The 22,281-nt window shown below is 43.3% G+C and overlaps 1 protein-coding gene across 1 annotated transcript in view; it reads left to right on the top strand.

Annotated features, from left to right (window-relative positions):
- The first annotated feature begins 9,923 nt into the window (after positions 1-9,923).
- LOC117519422 (tetraspanin-33-like) overlaps positions 9,924-22,281 on the top strand; it is a 32,234-nt gene continuing 19,876 nt past the window's right edge. Inside the window, exons 1-2 of the mRNA XM_034180771.1 lie at positions 9,924-9,977; positions 19,155-19,283. Coding sequence (XP_034036662.1) covers positions 9,924-9,977; positions 19,155-19,283 — 183 coding nt within the window. The remainder of the gene's footprint in view (positions 9,978-19,154; positions 19,284-22,281) is intronic.

Below are 22,281 nucleotides of genomic sequence, written 5' to 3' on the forward strand. Positions count from 1 at the left end.
GAAGACTTAACAGTATTCCCTGAAAACTCCCTTCTGTCTGATCATTTCTTAACATTTACATTTACTCTGATGGACTACCCAGCAGTGGGGAATAAGTTTCATTACACTAGAACTCTTTCAGAAAGCGCTGTAACTAGGTTTAAGGATATGATTCCTTCTTTATGTTCTCTAATGCCATATACCAACACAGTGCAGAGTAGCTACCTAAACTCTGTAAGTCAATCAATCAATCAATCAATCAATTTTTTTATATAGCGCCAAATCACAACAAACAGTTGCCCCAAGGTGCTTTATATTGTAAGGCAAGGCCATACAATAATTATGTAAAACCCCAACGGTCAAAATGACCCCCTGTGAGCAAGCACTTGGCTACAGTGGGAAGGAAAAACTCCCTTTTAACAGGAAGAAATCTCCAGCAGAACCAGGCTCAGGGAGGGGCAGTCTTCTGCTGGGACTGGTTGGGGCTGAGGGAGAGAACCAGGAAAAAGACATGCTGTGGAGGGGAGCAGAGATCGATCACTAATGATTAAATGCAGAGTGGTGCATACAGAGCAAAAAGAGAAAGAAACAGTGCATCATGGGAACCCCCCAGCAGTCTACGTCTATAGCAGCATAACTAAGGGATGGTTCAGGGTCACCTAAGTGAGATAGAGTATCTCATCAATAGTTTTACATCCTCATTGAAGACAACTTTGGATGCTGTAGCTCCTCTGAAAAAGAGAGCTGTAAATCAGAAGTGCCTGAGTCTGTGGTATAACTCACAAACTCGCAGCTTAAAGCAGATAACCCATACGTTGGAGAGGAAATGGCGTCTCACTAATTTAGAAGATCTTCACTTAGCCTGGAAAAAGAGTCTGTTGCGCTATAAAAAAAGCCCTCCGTAAAGCTAGGACATCTTTCTACTCATCACTAATTGAAGAAAATAAGAACAACCCCAGGTTTCTTTTCAGCACTGTAGCCAGGCTGACAAAGAGTCAGAGCTCTATTGAGCTGAGTATTCCTTTAACTTTAACTAGTAATGACTTCATGACTTTCTTTGCTAATAAAATTTTAACTATTAGAGAACAAATTACTCATAACCATCCCAAAGACATATCGTTATCTTTGGCTGCTTTCAGTAATGCTGGTATTTGGTTAGACTCTTTCTCTCCGATTGTTCTGTCTGAGTTATTTTCATTAGTTACTTCCTCCAATCCATCAACATGTCTATTAGACCCCATTCCTACCAGGCTGCTCAAGGAAGCCCTACCATTAATTAATGCTTTGATCTTAAATATAATCAATCTATCTTTATTAGTTGGCTATGTACCACAGGCTTTTAAGGTGGCAGTAATTAAACCATTACTTAAAAAGCCATCACTTGACCCAGCTATCTTAGCTAATTATAGGCCAATCTCCAACCTTCCTTTTCTCTCAAAAATTCTTGAAAGGGTAGTTGTAAAACAGCTAACTGATCATCTGCAGAGGAATGGTCTATTTGAAGAGTTTCAGTCAGGTTTTAGAATTCATCATAGTACAGAAACAGCATTAGTGAAGGTTACAAATGATCTTCTTATGACCTCAGACAGTGGACTCATCTCTGTGCTTGTCCTGTTAGACCTCAGTGCTGCTTTTGATACTGTTGACCATAAAATTTTATTACAGAGATTAGAGCATGCCATAGGTATTGTTAGGTTCTTTTATCACGGTGAGACCTCCAAAAAGAATTGGACAGGAAACAGACTTCAAAGTTTAGATGTTGTATTGAAAAGAGTTGTTCCACCGGTACAGAGTTATCTCAGCGCTGGGATCTTGACCTGGCTGCATGCAAACACCAGGAACAAAGAACCCAGTCTTTCTTTGTTCTCTAACTTTTATAATCAGCCTAAGCCACCCCCATATAGGTGGTCCTGAACCTGGCTTGAATCAGTGTCTATGTGAGTTGGCTGCAAAGTGGTGAAAGTGGGCGGTGTCTTCGCAGTGTGTTCATGGTTGTTATGTAAAAATCTTATAGTGTGTGTTTATGTATGTAGTGTAGTTTCATGCAATAAAAACATAGTGTTCCATCATGCTGATTCTTTTTCCAAATAGACATGAATGTTTTGGTTGTATCAATTAAACATATATAAAAAGATCAGATGGTTTTATCGGTTAGACAGCCGTAAAAGGATCTGATAGTTTTGCAAAATACAAGGACATTTTGGATGTGTGTGTTATGCATCATGGAACACTCTTACAACTCCCCCTGTTGACGTGACCTTAGTCACGTCACTAAAGAAGAAGAAAAAAAATAGTAAAAATGAGGTGCAAAAACAAAAAACAAAAACAAAACAAATAAAAAGAGAAAAGAAGAAAAACAGTAAAAATTACAATTAAAATACAAAAATAACAAAAAAAAAAAACACCCGAAGGTACATGTGGCTGTAGCTCGTACAATTTTAATTAGTTCAATTTCATTTTATTGTCATTTATGTTGCATCAAATCATAACTAAAAAAGGTAAAGTCTAACCTTACCTACCCCAAGAGCAAGCCAGGAGAGGTGGTGACAGTGGCAAGGAAAAACTTCCTCTGAATGTATGAATGACAAACTTCAAGCTTTGGTGATTTGAGGAAGAAACCTCAAGCAGACCAGACTCAAGGGGCGACCCTCTGCTTGGGCCATGCTACAGCTAACAATGTGTGGCTATACGGTGGAAATAAACATTAAATAGAGTCAGAAAGATAGGATAGAATATAATTAAACATTTCTGAAGAGTCCATGAGCACAGTGGAACCTGTTGGGAAGGTGTCGTAACACGGACCCACAACAGGGGGCGCAAATGAACGGACAATGGATAAGAGAAGGAGTAACAATTTAATGTTGCGAAAGAACACAACGGAATATAAACAAGAGTACTGCCAATCATACACAAGAGGACTGCGGGCAGGCTTGAAGATAGGAGACCTCGGATGAACGAAGAGCCGGGGCCCACACCGCTTCTACCACCAACGGCCTGAAGAACACCGAAGCCGCCAAGCCCTGAGTCCCCAGGTGGTCTCTGTCCTCTGTTGTCGGCCCTGGTACTGCTGGCAGACAGAAACAGAAGGTGGTGAGTGTGAGTCCTCACACCCAGCAACCTTGATTAGTGATTCCTCCGGGAGGGATAACCTCCACCTCCAGGAACGTCTTTACTTGTGAAGCTCCCGTTTGTCCCTCTCCTGGGTCTTCACGGGTTTGCAACTGCACACAGAACAATAATAGATTAATACGTGATTACAGCAGAGAATTACCTCTAATCGTAGAAGATTTCTCGGCGAGGAGGTGGAGTTGCCGTCCGGCCTTTATGGTGATGGTGATGAGATGAATGAGTGACAGCTGGTGTTGAGGATGAGTGACGGCTGTCACTCCCAGTGGTTCTGGCGCCCTCTTGTGCTTGAAGCCCGCACTCCAAGCAGGGCGCCATCTGGTGGTGGTGGGCCAGCAGTACCTCCTCTTCAGCGGCCCACACAACAGAACCATGTGATATCTTTAGCAACAATGTGAGATCAGCTAATGTAGACCCTAATCGTAGACCCTATTCTGTCTATATTAGGTGGAAGGGAGGCGATGTCTCCACAGCATATGGTCCAATGGCAGCAGGGTCCAATTCTTCGGGCGAATCTGTTTCAGCATCACCTGGAGACTCAAGCAGAGCTTCAACTTCGCACATTTGATATGGGGGCGATTTAAGGGAGTCTTGTTTAGCTATAGCGGTATCAATAAATTTGAGACACAGAGCTTTAGCACAGGGAATACAACAGCATCCACACGTGATCAGTATGGCTAGTATCACACCAATGGGAATCAATAAGCTACCAATTAGTCCACCCCACCTACCAAACCATTTATTCATCCAGTCCTCCCTGTAATTTTCAATGCCCGAATGAGATTTAAGTTCAGTAGAGAGAGTGCATAGGCCATTTAGGCTTCTCGTTAGGCTACCATCAGGAGCTGTGTTATTGGGAATAAATGTACAACAAGGGAACCGAACATGGAGCAGACACCGCCCCGTTCTGCCAAAATCATGTTTAGTGCCAGTCTGTTTTGGTGCACTACTAGGGATGTCGCTCCCAGTTGTGCATGCACTGCTTCAAGGCCATCCCTCGTCAGGTTGGTAAGACGTTGTACGTTATAATGAATGTAGTTAATCGTATCAACATTTTTGTTAACGGTGACCCATGGAATCAATGACTCAAATCCAGCCGCCACTTGATTTGCAAGCTTGTACTCATTTGGGACACCTCGGGGTACACCGATGGCGTCGATATAAACAGGACTGTTAGTTTCTGGGCCCCAAATCGATCTTTTTGATTATCTTTTTTGAATGTATTTGTTGGTCAGGAATGTTGTAGAGACATCCGGGGGGGTCAGGGACGCAATCACAATGGGGGTTATCAAGGATACCAGTGCACATCGTCCAGACCACATACTTGGTAAGTATCCAAAGAGGCTGTGACCTCCACAATACCACCAAACGTCCGCTCTGGCCGTGTGCAGGGTAGTGACGTTTGTCCATAGGGAGACGTCAACAATGAAGTTACAGTGTTTTGGCGGTAAGAGCCCAAGGTGGTTTGAGGTGGGCATAGCATTATGGTAAAAACATGTGACTTGGGTGACTAATTCTGGGGTGAATATCGGCGGAGTCGCGTTGGTTGGGGCCAAGGGATATGTTTTATCCCAATTTTTGCATGGGTCTTGGGGATTATCTGAGGACATTATATTAATTATGCAATGTATTTGGGGAAAACCATTAAGTGCCTCTTCAAGGGTGGTGCGAGTAAGGAGCAGATTTGGTCTACCTGCAGCACACACGATGCAATCAGATTTTTTTGCTAACTCCGCTTCAGATCACACAAGGTCAAGCCATTTGTTACCTTGTTCAAAACCTGTCTCCACTTGTGTTTTTAATGTGATGGAAACTTTCTTTGCATCATACTTTTTTACCAACACTGGCGTGTTTGAGGGTGGCGCTACCACAGTTGGGTTGGGTATGACTGGGATCTTAACACTGATTTTTAGGAGGCCCATGGCATCCTTTCCTGACATATCAATCAATCAATCAATCAATCAATTTTTTTTTTTATATAGCGCCAAATCACAACAAACAGTTGCCCCAAGGCGCTTTATATTGTAAGGCAAGGCCATACAATAATTATGTAAAACCCCAACGGTCAAAACAACCCCCTGTGAGCAAGCACTTGGCTACAGTGGGAAGGAAAAACTCCCTTTTAACAGGAAGAAACCTCCAGCAGAACCAGGCTCAGGGAGGGGCAGTCTTCTGCTGGGACTGGTTGGGGCTGAGGGAGAGAACCAGGAAAAAGACATGCTGTGGAGGGGAGCAGAGATCGATCACTAATGATTACCAACATATCCACCCCTAGTATGAGATAGAAAGTTTGTTGGTCATTTCCGCAGTGTGTTTCAACATTAGGGGGTGTGAATTTTGGGAAATTTGTAAATTGTGACAGTGTTAGTAATAACGGATTGTATCTTCCACTACCCTTATCAGTTTGTCCTCTTATTAGGGTTAGTGTGTGTTTAACATGGAAGCGTCCATCTTCGTGTGACATTTGTCGGGGCGTCCAGTTTGGTCCTGAGTAGGACACAACAAACTCCCACGATGGACACCATCGGTGGATGTTCGAGTGGACACAGGCGTATATATCATAACCCCTCCAGAGGATTTCATTTTGGCCACAGTTTATAACATCGCAGAGGTCAAATTGGTATGTTTCAACCTTGGTGGGGTCATGAGTGAGTTCTATTTTGCCCCCAGCCTCCTTTAAACACTTATCCATAACTTTCCTGGGAGTTGAACTGTTGGTTTTTGGTGTGATACTCCAGAGGAAAGAATTAATAGGCATGCAATTTCAGTCACACTTAATAGTGTGGTAATGTTGCAGAACTGAATCATCTTACCTAAACCCATACTTACTTAAAGTAGATCGTCTCCATCCAGTCCTGCTCCTAGGTCTGCCAGGTGCTCTTTGTTTTCTCTGATCGACCTTTCTGTGGGTGCAGCTGTTTATTTACACACTGAGATTTATGCCACCAGTTACTTACCCTTTCTGGGGTTAGCTGAACCTTTAGGCTGTAGTCTGAGACTTGGACCACTTGGAAGAGGCCTAGATACCTTGGTTCTCTCCAGGTCCGTTTGTGTTGTTTCCTTAACACCCAATTTCCTACCTCGGCAGGTTGTGGTTGCACCTCTTTTGGGTCCTGCAACAGTGTTTCCTGTACAAACAGGGAAAGAAACTTCACAGCCGCATTAAGTGATTTCAAGTAATTGGATATATCTTCTTGTTGTTCTTTCAAAGATAATGCATCCGAAGTGGGGCTGTGAATAAAAGCACAGGGCATTTTTCTCCCTGTCAACACCTCATGTGGGGTGAGACCATGTACTGAGTGTGGCATAGACCTCATACTAAACAGGACTATTGGCAATGCTTTCATCCAGTTCATGCCCGTGTCCATGCACACCTTTGCCAACTGTTCTTTAATCGTCCTGTTTGTTCGTTCTACTAGACCTTGGGAGGCAGGGTGGTAGACTGAACCGAATCTGTGTTCAATACCAAAGAACTCATCTACCTTTCTCAAGTCTGCTGAAATAAAATGAGTACCATTATCAGATCTGATAATTTGAGGTACTCCATAGCGAGGTATCAGCTCTGCAGTAAGCCATTTAATTACTGATTCTGCTTTTTCATTTTTTGTGGGGATGGCTTCTACCCATCGAGTGAATGTGTCTACCGCTCCCAGTAGGTAGCGGTGGCCGTTAATCTTATTATCTTCACCCATATCGGTAAAGTCAATTACCACCTCTCTCCAGGGGTGGTTTGGCACTGGGAAGCCTCCCATGCCAGTTTTTAGTGTATTTTTCGTATTGAACTTTAAACAGGTGTCACACGTATTTACAAAATATTTACAAATGTCATTCAAATGGGGGTGCCACCAGTGTTGTATCAAGATTTTGATTCTCTTTGCAGAGACGTGACCTCGATAATGTGCTTCCTGGCACATGGTGCTAAGTAGCCCGGCCGGTGCTACCACTCGTCCATCATGACTTCTCCAGATTCCATCTACTTGGGATTTTGTGGCTCCTTTGTCTAGCCATGTTTGCTTTTCCTCAGGTGCAGCTGCACCTTGCAGCTCAATGATTCTCATGCTTCCTCGAGGGAGTAATTCTCTTATTCTTTCTCTGTTCTGTACGTGTTATAGTCCCTGCATCCTCGCTGCATTGGGTACGTAGCTCGCGATAGTTTTTGCGGTTTGATCTGCAAAGTTATTTCCCTGTGCTGTGAAAGATGTTCCTGTCAGGTGACCTGCTACTTTGATGATGGCTACTTCCTCTGGGAGTCGCAGAACTTCTGCTAGTTGTATGGCCAGGGCCTGGTGTTTAACTGGTTTACTTGTTGTTGTTAAGAAACCTATTCTTTGCCAGTGTGGGAGGTCGAGGAGTGCTGCCCTGACAGCATAGGCTGAATCTGTATAAATATTCACTCTTGCCTCTTGCTGCGATACAAGCCTGTATTATTGCTTTTAATTCTGCCATTTGTGCAGACGCTGGAGGGGGAATTTTCCCAGCCTCAGTAGTTCTAAAGCTCCCGCTGCCATCAGGTTCAATTACTGCGTAGGATGCCACCACCCCTTTTTCAGGGTCGTAGTGGCTGTGTCCATCAGTAAAGTATATCACATCTGGGTCTACCAATGGTTTGGATTGTACAACTTGGTTTGCTAAATTTTCTTCTTCGGCCAATTGTTCACAATTGTGTGCTGGTTGTGAACTGAAGTAGTTTGCCATATTGATGTCTGATGGGGTGTAGTGTAGGTTTTCTTGGCTTAGGAGGTTCACCAGTTTATTTGTTGTTTGTGCGGACAATGTGAATTTTTTACTTGTCAGGAAGGCATGAACGGAATGGTTGGTGTGTATGTACACTTCTTGGCCACATGTAATATGGGACACACCCTTGATAGCTAGTGCTATAGCGCATACTCCTCGAATGCATGTGTTATGTCCTGTTTCAACTGGATCTAATTTTTTGCTATAGTAACACATGACTTTCCTGCCCATATTACCAGGTTGATATAGTACAGCATTAACAAAACCTTTGTTTTCTGCCACGTCCAAATGGAAAGGTTTGGAGAGGTCCGGTGTAGCCAGTTCAGAGGCCCTACAAAGTTGTTGTTTCAGGCTAATGAAGGCTGCATCCACGACTTGGTCCCATTCTAAATCAGCCTTATAGGCTGTGTTACCTGCGTTGTTAATAAGTTTTCTCAGGGGAGCTACCCTTTCAGTGTAGTTTGGGATGAAGTTTTTGCTGTAATTTGCCAGTCCCAAAAAGGACATCATTTCCCGAATTGTGTGAGGTTTGGGATGGTTTAAAATAGCATTTTTGTGCTGTGCAGTCATTCTCAGACCCTTGTTTGAAACCACTCTCCCCAGAAAGGTGACTCTTTGTCTTACTAGTTGCAATTTTTGCTTAGATACCTTGAAGCCCTTCGAACATAACCAAGTCAAGAAGGTTATGGTTATCTGTGTGGTCACCTCCTCTGAGGTACCTGCAATCAGAACATCATCCACATTTTGCAACACACAGGCTTGGTCTGATAGCTGGGGTTCAAATTCCAGAAGAAGTTTTCTCATTGCAACATTAAAGAGCGATGGGCTTTCGCTGAGTCCCTGTGGCAACCTGGTGTATGTGTACTGTTTTGCACCATATGTAAATGCGAAATAAGGCCGACTATCTGTAGTTATAGGTATACAGAAGAAGGCATTAGATAAGTCTAGCACTGTGAACAATTTATATCTCGCTTCCACATTGGCCAGCATTGTATAAGGATTTGGGGTGTCGTAACAGGAGGTCACCAAGGCTTTATTAATCTTTCTCAAATCATGCACCAGCCTATAGTTGGCCCTGCCGGGTTTTTCCACTGGGTTGAGAGGGGTGTTGTAAGGGGAACTACATTCCACTAGAACTCCGGCTTCTTTCAACCCACAGATAGTGCCTTTTATGCCCTCCATTTTCTCCACTGACAATGGGTATTGTCTTACATAAATTGGTGCTGTGTTTGGTTTCAGTTGCAGTCTGATTGGGTTTATGGATGTGCATTTTCGTACATCCATGGGTCCTTTGGCCCAGAGTTCCTCTGGTACCTGTCCTAGCTGCAGTAGTGCTTGTGGGGAGTCAGTATTTTCTCGACCATGGGTTTGAGCCAAATGTTTCTTCTCATACTCTTGGGGAGCCTGCATTCGGACAGCGTGTATGCGGTACATGTCTAGTTCATGATAATAGGCCAGGGTGTGTTTCCCTTGAACTGGGATCCATCGGTTGGCTTTATCCACTGCACGTTTGATCATGGGACCCAGGTTCCTCGCCTGGCCACCGGTGGCCACTAAAAGGGTCACATGAGGCTCTGCACTGTCCCCCAAACCATACAGCATCCTCATATCATCACTTAATGTAGCCATCGCTGCCACTCCCTCCTTTCCTGCATAGATGTAATCAGTGTTTATCCATTCTTCCCCACGGGTTGCTTGTTCACGCAACATCTGTTCCCATAATTTATCGTATACTTCAGCCTGGTCTTCCTCGTCAGGTAGCAGCAGGTAGTTATATGTGCAGTGGTAGGGATCTTGAGGGGGCTCACAGGCTCTCAAGGACATCAATCAAGGCTTCCACTGTTCAAAATAGGTGAGCAGAGGAGCTTCTTCTTGTTGTATCAGTTTTCCCCACCAGACTACTGCTCCCTCATCTGAATAATTTTCTTTAGGTCGAGTAGCCTGAATCAACTGTTTCTGCGCAGACTTGCTTTGACACTGTAATATGCGACCATTGGGAAAGATAACATCTGTGGAATGGGGCTTACACACTAAGGTTGCCCTTAACGCGATCAAAATATCCCTGGTGCATAAATTGATGGGGCATGACCGGTGAAGAAGAAAACAATGTACAAAGTGGTCACCGGCTAGCTTACATGGTAAGGGGCATGAAAAATAACATTTTTCAGTTTGTCCCGAAAATCCAACCACTTTGGTGTAACTGGATGAGGGTGGGAGGTCAATAGATGCAATTGTGCTGTATCTTGCCCCAGTATCCACTAAGAAATCATAACATGCACCTCCCACTTCCATGCTAATTATCGGTTCAGGGTAAATTTCTTCCTCATCTGGGATTGGATCTCGGCTTCCCTATGGCATCATATAGGAGTTGGGGGGGATATGCGTCGCCTCCTGTTGAGGTACAGGCCGTCCTACCGTTAGTGGTTGTTGTGCGGGTGGAGGCTGAGGGGTCTGGAGTGGTGTTTGAGGGATGGTCTGCTGATATGGCCAGTTACAGGGGTCCCGCCCGCCTTGTGGGTTAGCCCTATTTCTGGGAGATGGCTTGGCAGAGTGTCTCAATGTAATGGATCCCCTTCTTATTCCCCTTTTGGGTTCCATGGTTCCTTGTTGTGGGTAGAATTTGTACGGGCATCTACGTGACCAATGGTTAGGAGATCCACATATAAAACAGCTTGTGCTCAGTGCAGATGGATAATGTGGTTGAGGAGGACCTGGGAAGGGGTGTTGAGAGTACTGCACAGCCTGTATGGGAGGAACACTAACTTCAGGTCCCTCACTAGTTCCTTTTTGTGTTAACTGTGTTTGTTTTTTGTCATTGTTATTTTTCTTTTTTATTTCCTCCAGTTGTGTCCTAGCCAGTTTTAGCTGTATGTCAGTTAATTCGTCACCTTTATCTTTTTGTGATTTCTGGTAGTTATTAATGTGATGTATCACATGTGCGGTCCAGTCCCTATCTTCCTTGGTTTGTAATCCTACAGTGTTTTCTAACTGAGTTTTTACCGGGATGGGGCAACTTTGCTCGACCGCATTCCTAAATAACATCATGCAGGGGGCGTTCAAGGGACCTCCCATCTGGCCCTCCCATGTTTCTCTACACTGCCTTATATAGGTGTCACCATCCTCCCCTCCTCTGAGGGTACAGGCCATCATGCTTTCGCTGTTCAATGTGGGTGGGTACAGTTGCCTCAGAGCTCTCCATAATTCTCGGCTTACATCTTGCAACGGTGTGTCATCATCATAGTCATCAGTGCCTGCTTCAAGTTCCAACTCATGAATTTCAGTGCGCCCTAAGCTCCCTCTCAAACATATTCTGCAGTCTCCTAAGGCTGGGGTTTGTCCCACAAACAGATATACAAATTTAATAATCCAATGTCGGCCACCCTGTTTTACAGGTGGCAACTTGCTCCTCATGATCTCTGCGTCTTGCAGTTTAAGACACCTGTACTCCAGGGTGGCTCCGCCATTACCGTCCCTTCTCACGATCATTGGCAATTGTTTAGAGTTGGCTCGGGAGGAGAAGGTCTTAGGTCTAGCTCCTCTAGCAGCAGAGTTGTGTCCCATTCGCCAACTATGCCCGGAGCGTGTGGTCCCATAATCTGGGTCACTTCCTTCTTCATCATCTGTGGTGTTGGAGCTGTCTCCCTGGAATGTACCTGTCATAAGAGTGTAAGAGTAACGGGTTGACTTTTTATCGCACAGTGGTTCCCTTATTTTCACCTTTCGTGCTTTCCCTCTGCTTTTGGTCCCTTCCCACAGTGAGTCTTTCTCATACGTGCTTCCCTGTGCACCTAATTGATCATCTGTCTCTGTCGGTTCTTCCAGATCAGCTAATCTGGGGTTGGGGTTTTACATAATTATTGTATGGCTTTTGCCTTACAATATAAAGCGCCTTGGGGCAACTGTTTGTTGTGATTTGGCGCTATATAAAAAAAAAAAAATTGATTGATTGAATTGATTAATCTAGCTTCTGCCACTGCCTGTTCTTTAATTCTTTCCTCTTTTAGAAGGTCTAAAGCCTTTTTAGCTTTCTCAAATCCTGCCTTCATATCATCCCACTCTTTCCTTAGCTCCGCCAGTCCTTCATTGTCACATTCGGGGATCTCTGTATCCATCACACCAGTCATTTTCATCAAGGTCATTTGGTTCTGACTTTCCTGTATCATCTGTCTCTTTTTCTCCCTGGGATGAGCCAAATCATCAGGTGTGAGTGTAATGTTGTGTGGCTCAGGAGCATATGGTGGTGAGTGTGTGATCTCAGGACTGGGATACAGTCCCCTTGGGGCCAGATTTTGTTTTTTGTCAGAATTGTTATCAGTGTTTTTTTCTGTAGGCCTTAAAGTAGTTCGAGCCTGGGTTGTGATATGATTCCAAGCTCTTTTCACTCGCCCTGTCCATTTGTGATGCTCGTCCTTTTTCGTCACATCCTTGCGATGTTTGTATTTGCTAAATAGATTTGGCTGTAGTACAGCTGCATTCATGAATTTTTGTTGAGTTTGTTTGTGATATTCAATCAACCTTGCCTTCAGAGGAAATGGCTCATCCCAGGTTCCGAAAAGGCCGTCCGCCTGTGCTTGATTTGACCAAATTCTAATATCCTCAATGATAGGGCCCACTTCTTTTGCTAATGCTGTTTCAATCAGCGTACAGGCCACTTTCATCATCATCCACCCTGTGCTCCCTTCCTGCAATCCACACCATTGTTTCAACCTTCGGTTTAAGAGCTCCTCATACTGGTCATTTTTCTCCTTTTTTTCCAATGCCATCCTTTAATTATTGTTATTTATTTAATTTAAATATATATAATTCACATACACACACATATCTATCTATCTATCTATCTATCTATCTATCTATCTATCTATCTATCTATCTATCTATCTATCTATCTATCTATCTATCTATCTATCTATCTGTCTGTCTGTCTGTCTGTCTGTCTGTCTGTCTGTCTGTCTATATATCTATCTATCTATATATATATATATATATATATATATATATATATATATATATATATATATATATATATACTATAGATCTTATATTTTGTATTATTATTATTTTTAATTTCAACCTTCTAAATTTCAATTTTTATCACCCAGCCGGAAACCAAGAAGTGTGTCCTTACCTTTTTCCTCAAATCTAATGATAAGATCTACTTACCTTGCCGGCAGATGGCAGTAGCTCACACGAAAGTCAGAGTTAAAAAGGCAAGGAAGATATCTTACGCAGTTCCTTGTCTACATTCAGAGAGAAAACAAAAAGAATAAACATGAAAAACCTGTTTTAATCAGTTTTGGACCATATGGACTAGTGTTGCTTAATCACTTCCATTCTCCCGCACACATCCAACGGACATCTCACCGAAAACAACGGGTAATCGGCTATGCTCGTAAGTGTTAGTGAAAGCTAGGCTAAAGCAACGTTAGCTACGCATTGTCGTACCAAATTTAATTATTTAACATATGTCAAGCGGACACTTTTGTTTCCGTCCGATAGGCTATCCGCTTGATTTATGTGGAGTTATATCATTGGATGTAAAACCGCATTAGTTATTTAAGACCAGTTAGCCAATTAGCTGCTATCGGTTAGCTAATGGTGCGCACGCAACTGGTCAAAGACAAACAAAGACAGAATCACACTCACATTCCACAACAAATTAACCCGCATTCATTGTCTTAATACCTCTGTACCAATTCCTGGCCAAAAATGTCCCCCAAAAACAAATAGTCAGAAAAATGAGGATTTCAGCAGTTTATAACTGGTAATTGTAGCTCGTCAGTTACTTCTCCTCCCCTGCTGTTCTGAAACTTCCCCCATGCACACAGACAAAACAAAAGAAATACCACATGGCCACACTCACTCAGTGGACAAAGAACACACTCAACCTCCCATGCATGTGGACAAGACAAAGGAAAATACAACATGGCCACACTCAGTTAGCAAACAAAGAAACACAATATGGCTGCACTCACTTGAACAAAGAAACATACTCGCCGGCTTCACTCATTCGACAGACAAACATTTAGCATGTTATCAGGACACCGGTTGGCAGTTTAGGAGAAATGCCGTCTCCAAGGAAGCCAATTTTCCTCAACTTTAGAAAGGGAGGGGTGCGTCAACCCCCCTTTCAGGGACTCTAACCCATTATATACAAAATTTACAACAATAAAAATCAGGACACCGGTTGGCCTTTTAGCAGAAACGCCATCTGCAAGGGAGCCAATAGCCCTCACGTTTTAAGTGAGGAGGCCGATGACGCACCAACCTCCCCCTTAGGGACTTGAACCCAGTCATTACTTTAGAAAGGGAGGGGTGCGCCAGCCCCCCTTTCTGGGACTCAAACCCATTATATACAAAATTTACAACAATAAAAATCAGAACACCGGCTGACCTTTTAGCAGAAACGCCGTCTGCAAGGGGGCCAATAGCTCTCACGTTTAAAAGGGTTGGTTGATGGCGCACCGACCTCCCCCTTTGGGACTTAAACCCAGTAGAATTTAGAAAAAGCAGGAATCTCCCTTTTTTGTGAGGGAAATTCTTCTCTCTCCAGGACTCTAACCTTGCTTTCTTTAGCGAAAGCGGGAATTCCCATTTTTTGTAGATGGAATCCAGCCTTCGCCGGTCCTTTAACCCTTTTTTGTTGCGTATTTGCAGATACCGAAACAAGGACTTGAAACCCGCAGCACGCCAGCTGGTTTTCGATAACTCCTTCTCAGTGCAAAAACTCCGGCCAACAATATTAATTCAACATCCGTCCATCAATTTATCATACCAGAATCATGACCACAGATCCGTTCAACACTGAACAATGTACGAGCCTGAGCTGGGCAGAAATTTAGAAAAGGTTTCTGCTTACCCTGAAATGTGGCCACGAAGTTCAGTGTGGAAGAATCAGCCGTCCCGAATCGGTAAGTAGGCCTCAGAATTCACCAAGTCTCACTGTTAACCGGGCGGAAACACCATTTCTGTTAGGTTCTTTTATCACGGTGAGACCTCCAAAAAGAAATGGACAGGAAACAGACTTCAAAGTTTAGATGTTGTATTGAAAAGAGTTGTTGCACCGGTACAGAGTTATCTCAGCTCTGGGATCTTGACCTGGCTGCATGCAAACACCAGGAAGAAAGAACCCAGACTTTCTTTGTTCTCTAACTTTTATAATCAGCCTAAGCCACCCCCATATGGGTGGTCCTGAACCTGGCTTGAATCAGTGTCTATGTGAGTTGGCTGCAAAGTGGTGAAAGTGAGCGGTGTGTTCATGGTTGTTATGTAAAAATCTTAATATGTGTTTATGTATGTAGTGTAGTTTCACATAATAAAAACAGAGTGTTCCATCATGCTGATTATTTTTCCAAATAGACATGAATGTTTTAGTTGTATCAATTAAACATATATAATAAGATCATATGGTTTTATCGGTTAGACAGCCGTAAAAGGATCTGATAGTTTTGCAAAATACAAGGACATTTTGGATGTGTGTCAGCCATTTTGTGTTATGCATCATGGAACACTCTTACAGTATTAAAGGCACTGCGCTGCGGTGGTTTGAATCATATTTATCTAATAGATTACAATTTGTTCATGTAAATGGGGAGTCTTCTTCACAGACTAAGGTTAATTATGGAGTTCCACAAGGTTCTGTGCTAGGACCAATTTTATTCACTTTATACGAGGTCTGTCCATAAAGTATAGGTCCTTTTTATTTTTTTCAAAAACTATATGGATTTCATTCATATGTTTTTACGTCAGACATGCTTGAACCCTCGTGCGCATGCGTGAGTTTTTCCACGCCTGTTGGTGACGTCATTCGCCTGTGAGCACTCCTTGTGGGAGGAGTCGTCCAGCCCCTCGTCAGAATTCCTTTGTCTGAGAAGTTGCTGAGAGACTGGCGCTTTGTTTGATCAAAATGTTTTCTAAACCTGTGAGACACATCGAAGTGGACACGGTTCGAAAAATTAAGCTGGTTTTCAGTGAAAATTTTAATGGCTGATGAGAGATTTTGAGGTGATACTGTCGCTTTAAGGACTTCCCACGGTGCGAGATGTTGCGCAGTGCTCTCAGGCGCCATCATCAGCCTGTTTCAAGCTGAAAACCTCCACATTTCAGGCTCTATTGATCCAGGACGTCATGAGAGAACAGAGACATTTCAGAAGAAGTCGGTTTCAGCATTTTATCCGGATATTCCACTGTTAAAGGAGATTTTTTTAATGAAAGACGTGCGGACGGGTCCGCGCGTCGGGACGCGGTGCGGCGGCACAGGAAAAACACCTCTGTGTTGATAACCATTTGTAAAATCCAGGCGGCTTTTGATGGCTTTCAGTGGAGTGAGTATATGAGAAATTGTTTAACAGCAGGACATGTTCCAACTTGTCCTTAAGGCTTTCAACAGAGGTGTTTTTCCTGTGGCGGAGCGTCGCGTCGACGCGCGGACCCGTCCGCACGTCTTTCATTAAAAAAATCTCCTTTAACAGTGGAATATCCGGATAAAATGCTGAAACCGACTTCTTCTGAAACTTCTCTGTTCTCTCACGACGTCCTGGATCAATAGAGCCTGAAATGTGAAGGTTTTCAGCTTGAAACAGGCTGATGATGGCGGCTGAGAGCGCTGCGCGACATCTCGCACCGTGGGAAGTCCTTAAAGTGACAGTATCACCTCAAAATCTCTCATCAGACGTTAAAATTTTCACTGAAAACCAGCTTAATTTTTCGAACCGTGTCCACTTCGATGTGTCTCACAGGTTTAGAAAAAATTTTGATCAAACAAAGCGCCAGTCTCTCAGCAACTTCTCAGACAAAGGAATTCCGACGAGGGGCTGGACGACTCCTCCCACAAGGAGTGCTCACAGGCGAATGACGTCACCGACAGGCGTGGAAAAACTCACGCATGCACACGAGGGTTCAAGCATGTCTGACGTTAAAACATATGAATGAAATCCATATAGTTTTCGAAAAAAATTTAAAGGACCTATACTTTATGGACAGACCTCGTACATGCTTCCTTTAGGCAGTATTATTAGACGGCATTGCTTAAATTTTCATTGTTACGCAGATGATACCCAGCTTTATCTATCCATGAAGCCAGAGGACACACACCAATTAGCTAAACTGCAGGATTGTCTTACAGACATAAAGACATGGATGACCTCTAATTTCCTGCTTTTAAACTCAGATAAAACTGAAGTTATTGTACTTGGCCCCACAAATCTTAGAAACATGGTGTCTAACCAGATCCTTACTCTGGATGGCATTACCCTGACCTCTAGTAATACTGTGAGAAATCTTGGAGTCATTTTTGATCAGGATATGTCATTCAATGCGCATATTAAACAAATATGTAGGACTGCTTTTGTTGTGGCTGGCGTGCCTGGCTGGCTTTTGTTTGTCTTCTGTTTCTGTCTTTTGGTTTTCCTCCCAGGTGGTGCGCATTTGGGACTGAGTGGCTGTGTAGCTGAGTTACCAGGACCTCACCCTGATCACCTGAGGCTGATCAGGTGCGGCTCGTCAGGACTCACAGCTGTGGTGCATCTACACGGATTGGAACATGGTGGCATTTAAGTCTGGAGTATACAGTGTGTATTTGCCAGAGACTCGACCTTGTGACCAGACGGGTGAGATCGTCGTCTCGAGAGCCATCTCATCATCAGTGGATGCAGAGAACGTCCAGGTTTGATGCATGGTCTGTGAAAGAGGAGAGGGTGAGGTCTCACGCTCATCAGCACACTTCCTGAGGTACGTCAGGTTTTGTGACTAACATTTGTACAGTCAGTAAATGTGGTGTCCCTCACACCTTATTATATTGAGCTGTATGTTAGTCGTTTTAATCAGCTTCCACTGCGGTGGAGTTTTGTGAACTGGGTGTTCCATGCCTGCAGGGTGGGAAGCTGATTAGTAATTAAGCCAGGAAGTGTTTGCTGTTTGTACACCTTTGAGCGGTCTCTCTGTGTGTGGAGTGTGGACTCACATAATGATTTCTTCTTTCACAGACTCGGTTTGTCGCGGCCACCTGGGGGGTGTCGGCGAGGTCCTTGGGTCCAAACTGGTTCTGGCTCCGGACCGTTTTGTGCTGCTAGGAGTGCACCGCAAATCCACCACGCCAGACCGCGCACTTATTTGTTTGTATTTTTTCACATCACTGTTATGTCATTAAATTTAGTTATCCTTTGTACCGTGCTCTGCTTATTTCATACTGGGTCCTTCAAACGCTGGTCGGTTCTCCGGGCTGCGTCCGACACATAACAGCTTTTTTGCATTTGCGCAATATCTCTAAAATTAGAAAGGTCTTGTCTCAGAGTGATGCTGAAAAACTAATTCATGCATTTATTTCCTCTAGGCTGGACTATTGTAATTCATTATTATCAGGTTGTCCTAAAAGTTCCCTGAAAAGCCTTCAGTTAATTCAAAATGCTGCAGCTAGAGTGCTAACAGGGACTAGAAGGAGAGAGCATATCTCACCCATATTGGCCTCTCTTCATTGGCTTCCTGTTAATTCTAGAATAGAATTTAAAATTCTTCTTCTTACTTATAAGGTTTTGAATAATCAGGTCCCTTCTTATCTTAGGGACCTCATAGTACCATATCACCCCAATAGAGCGCTTCGCTCTCAGACTGCAGGCTTACTTGTAGTTCCTAGGGTTTGTAAGAGTAGAATGGGAGGCAGAGCCTTCAGCTTTCAGGCTCCTCTCCTGTGGAACCAGCTCCCAATTCGGATCAGGAAGACAGACACCCTCTCTACTTTTAAGATTAGACTTAAAACTTTCCTTTTTGCCAAAGCTTATAGTTAGTGCTGGATCAGGTGACCCTGAACCATCCCTTAGTTATGCTGCTATAGACTTAGACTGCTGGGGGGTTCCCATGATGCACTGAGTGTTTCTTTCTCTTTTTGCTCTGTATGCACCACTCTGCATTTAATCATTAGTGATTGATCTCTGCTCCCCTCCACAGCATGTCTTTTTCCTGGTTCTCTCCCTCAGCCCCAACCAGTCCCAGCAGAAGACTGCCCCTCCCTGAGCCTGGTTCTGCTGGAGGTTTCTTCCTGTTAAAAGGGAGTTTTTCCTTCCCACTGTCGCCAAGTGCTTGCTCACAGGGGGTCGTTTTGACCGTTGGGGTTTTTCTGTAATTATTGTATGGCCTTGCCTTACAATATAAAGCACCTTGGGGCAACTGTTTGTTGTGATTTGGCGCTATATAAATAAAATTGATTTGATTTGATTTATCTGTTTGATGTTTTTTCTTGAATATTCTGCATCAGTGACAGAGGAGTTATATTGTCAGTATATGTAGAACATGTAATGACAATAAAGCCTGATTCTGTTTTGCAGTTCCAATGCTGTGGTGTGCAGAGCTTCAAGGACTGGTCCCGTAATGTCTACTTTGAGTGCTCAGACTCCAATCCCAGCTTGGAGGCCTGCGGTGTTCCCTTCTCCTGCTGTGTTCACCTGCAAAACCAGGTACAGAAAGAATGTGTCAGGGCTTGATACCACTCAAGACAGGAACTTGCAAAGTAGCCAAAACACGAGTAGTAAGTCCAAAGAAGGTAATAACACAGTAAATCAGAACATCAAAATTACAAAGGAGAAAATCTCTAGAAATACTATAGGTGTCCATGAACAAAGTTAGACAAACAAAAAGACAAAAATCCAGAAAAAGGAAAAAAACTAAAGGCGAGTGTCAAAAAGGTGACAGTGAAGTAACTTACAAAATGAAGAATAACCAGCATAGGCTGACAGAACGCATGGTGAAGAACAACGGTATGACATACAAGTGACCAACAAGAAGCAGAAATCAAGACATGACTGTATATAACCGACAAATTGCATACAGGTGTGAATAATGACGGGAACTAAAGAAGCACGTGAGAAAAATCAATGCAAGCACATGAGACAATAAAAGCAGATGGCCTGAGTGGAACAAAATAAAACCAGAACAAGAATGAACTGATACAACAGAAATACAATAACTGCAATGATGGAAAAAATAAAAGACATGAAAGCAGGAAGATCATCATGAGGGGAGAACAACCCTAACCCACCTTGCTCAGAGTGCTGCTCTCATTGGACCAACATCTCTGCTGCTTTAGCATTGTGGGATAGTTGCTTGACTACAGATTGAGCTCGCCGGACTACTTTCTCCACCCTGCTCAGTTTGCCGCTGTTGTTGAAGCGACAACACACAGAATGTGTCTCTTTGTCTCAGATTGATCTCTTTCAGTGCAGCTTCTTGTTCTGACTTTAACACCAAGTTAACACCCAAATCATTCATCACCAACTGTAAATGGCCATCAAAACATTCCAATAGTATCTTTCTGAACTCTTCAGCATCAAACTCCATCGTGTCAATGTTTACAATGTGCTTGAGCAATAACAGGTGAAGTTGCTCATAAACTTTAAGTTTCTTAAATATTTTTACGGCCACTCTTAAAACTTCAGTTATCTTTACAATTTTATTAATGGTAAATTTTAGAATTAATTTAGATGAGATATACTCATCATCTCTCCGTGGTATAACTCACAAACTCGCAGCTTAAAGCAGATAACCCGTAAGTTGGAGAGGAAATGGCGTCTCACTAATTTAGAAGATCTTCACTTAGCCTGGAAAAAGAGTCTGTTGCTCTATAAAAAAAAGCCCTCCGTAAAGCTAGGACATCTTACTACTCATCAGAAGAAGAACATTTTTTGATGACGTTTTTGTGTTTGGAAGTGGGAGACGTGTTTCACCCCATGACTGATGAGACAGGCTCCAGCACTCTGTGACTCCTGATTGGAGTAAGCAGAGGTGTGAGTTTCTTCAGACCGAGGTCCGAGTTCTGTACGAGCTGCTGCATATTCTCAACAACAGCTTCAGAGGAAACAAGACCTTTAAAAGCTTAAAGCAGGCCCGAGGTGTCAGCTAGATCTGAGGCTAACAGCGGCTACGTCCGAGGCTAGCAGCGGCTACGTTCGAGGCTAGCAGCGGCTACATCCGAGGCTAGCAGCGGCTACATCCGTGGCTGGCGGCGGAGGCATCGGTGGAGGCGGTTCATCCAGGCCGAGGCATCGGTGGCGGCGATACATCCAGGCCCGAGGCGTCGGCTACATCCGAGGTTAACAGCGGCTACGTCTGAGGCTAGCAGCGGAGACATCGGTGGAGGCGGTTCATTCAGGCCCGAGGCATCGGTGGCGGCGATACATCCAGGCCCGAGGCGTCGGCTACATCCGCGGCTAGCAGCGGCTACATCCAGGGCTGGCGGCGGCTACGACCGTGGCTGGGGCGGCTGTGAACGAGGTTAGCAACGGGGAGGGTTGGGGTGCGGCTACCGGACCTGTGGTGGTGGAGGCTACTGGTGAGAATTGTTTTTGTAATCAATAGTGGCCATACTGAGCCACGACAGTCGGCATGGCACCACCCAGGAAAACAGATAAACTCGAGGAAGATATAGAGGAGATAAAGACCTCATTAAACCATATATCAAAAGACATGTCTAATCTAGACAAACTGATGGTGGAAATTAAAGAACTCCAAAATCTGGTTAAAGAGAAGGACAAGATCATTAAGAAACTTGAGCAACGTGTAGATGAACTTGAACAATTTACTAGAAAAGATGACGTTATAATATCTGGACTAGAAACAAGGCATCGGACATATGCAAGGGTGGTGGATTCTGGTGGAACCAGTGGGGAGAATGCACCACCTGAAGAAAGACAATCATTGGAACAACAAGTTACAAACTTTTTATATCAAAAAGGTGTTGTCATCCATCAAGATACAATATCAGACTGTTATACTATTCCAACTAAAGATAGAAAAAATAAACTATCTAACATTGTTATACGATTTACAAGCAGAAAATATAAATATGAGTTATTAAGACAGGCAAAGAATTTGAAAGGAACGAGTGTCTATATAAATGAGCATCTAACAAAAAAAATGCAGATATTGCTAGGGAAGCAAGACTACTAAGAAAACAGAAACATATTGTTGCTACATGGGTCTGGAATTGTAGGGTGTGGATTAGAGTGAAAGAAGGAACAAACGGTATACAAATCAAAAACATGGAGGACCTTACGAAATACAGACCTGAATAGACAATCAAATATAACATCTGTTGGTAATTGGACCAACAAAAAATCAGATCAAACATGGAAACAGAGGATAAAATATATGACATAGACACTAATATTGATGAAAGTATATTTGACTTAAAAACGATTGGTTGTGAGTATTATACAGTAGAACAGCTGAATAGTGAAAAAATTGCAGAAGATACCCTGTCACTCATACATATAAACAGTCGAAGCTTGTATTGTAAAATGTCACAAATAAAAGATTATTTAAATCAGTTTAAAAATAGATTTAGTATTGTTGCAATCACTGAATCTTGGCTTAAAGATGATCTCATGGATGAAGTTCAAATGGAGGGATATGAGCTGTATTTTGTAAACAGAAGATATAAAAAAGGCGGTGGTATTG

The sequence above is a fragment of the Thalassophryne amazonica genome, chromosome 10 (assembly GCF_902500255.1).
Source record: "Thalassophryne amazonica chromosome 10, fThaAma1.1, whole genome shotgun sequence".
Classification (NCBI taxonomy): Eukaryota; Metazoa; Chordata; class Actinopteri; order Batrachoidiformes; family Batrachoididae; genus Thalassophryne; species Thalassophryne amazonica.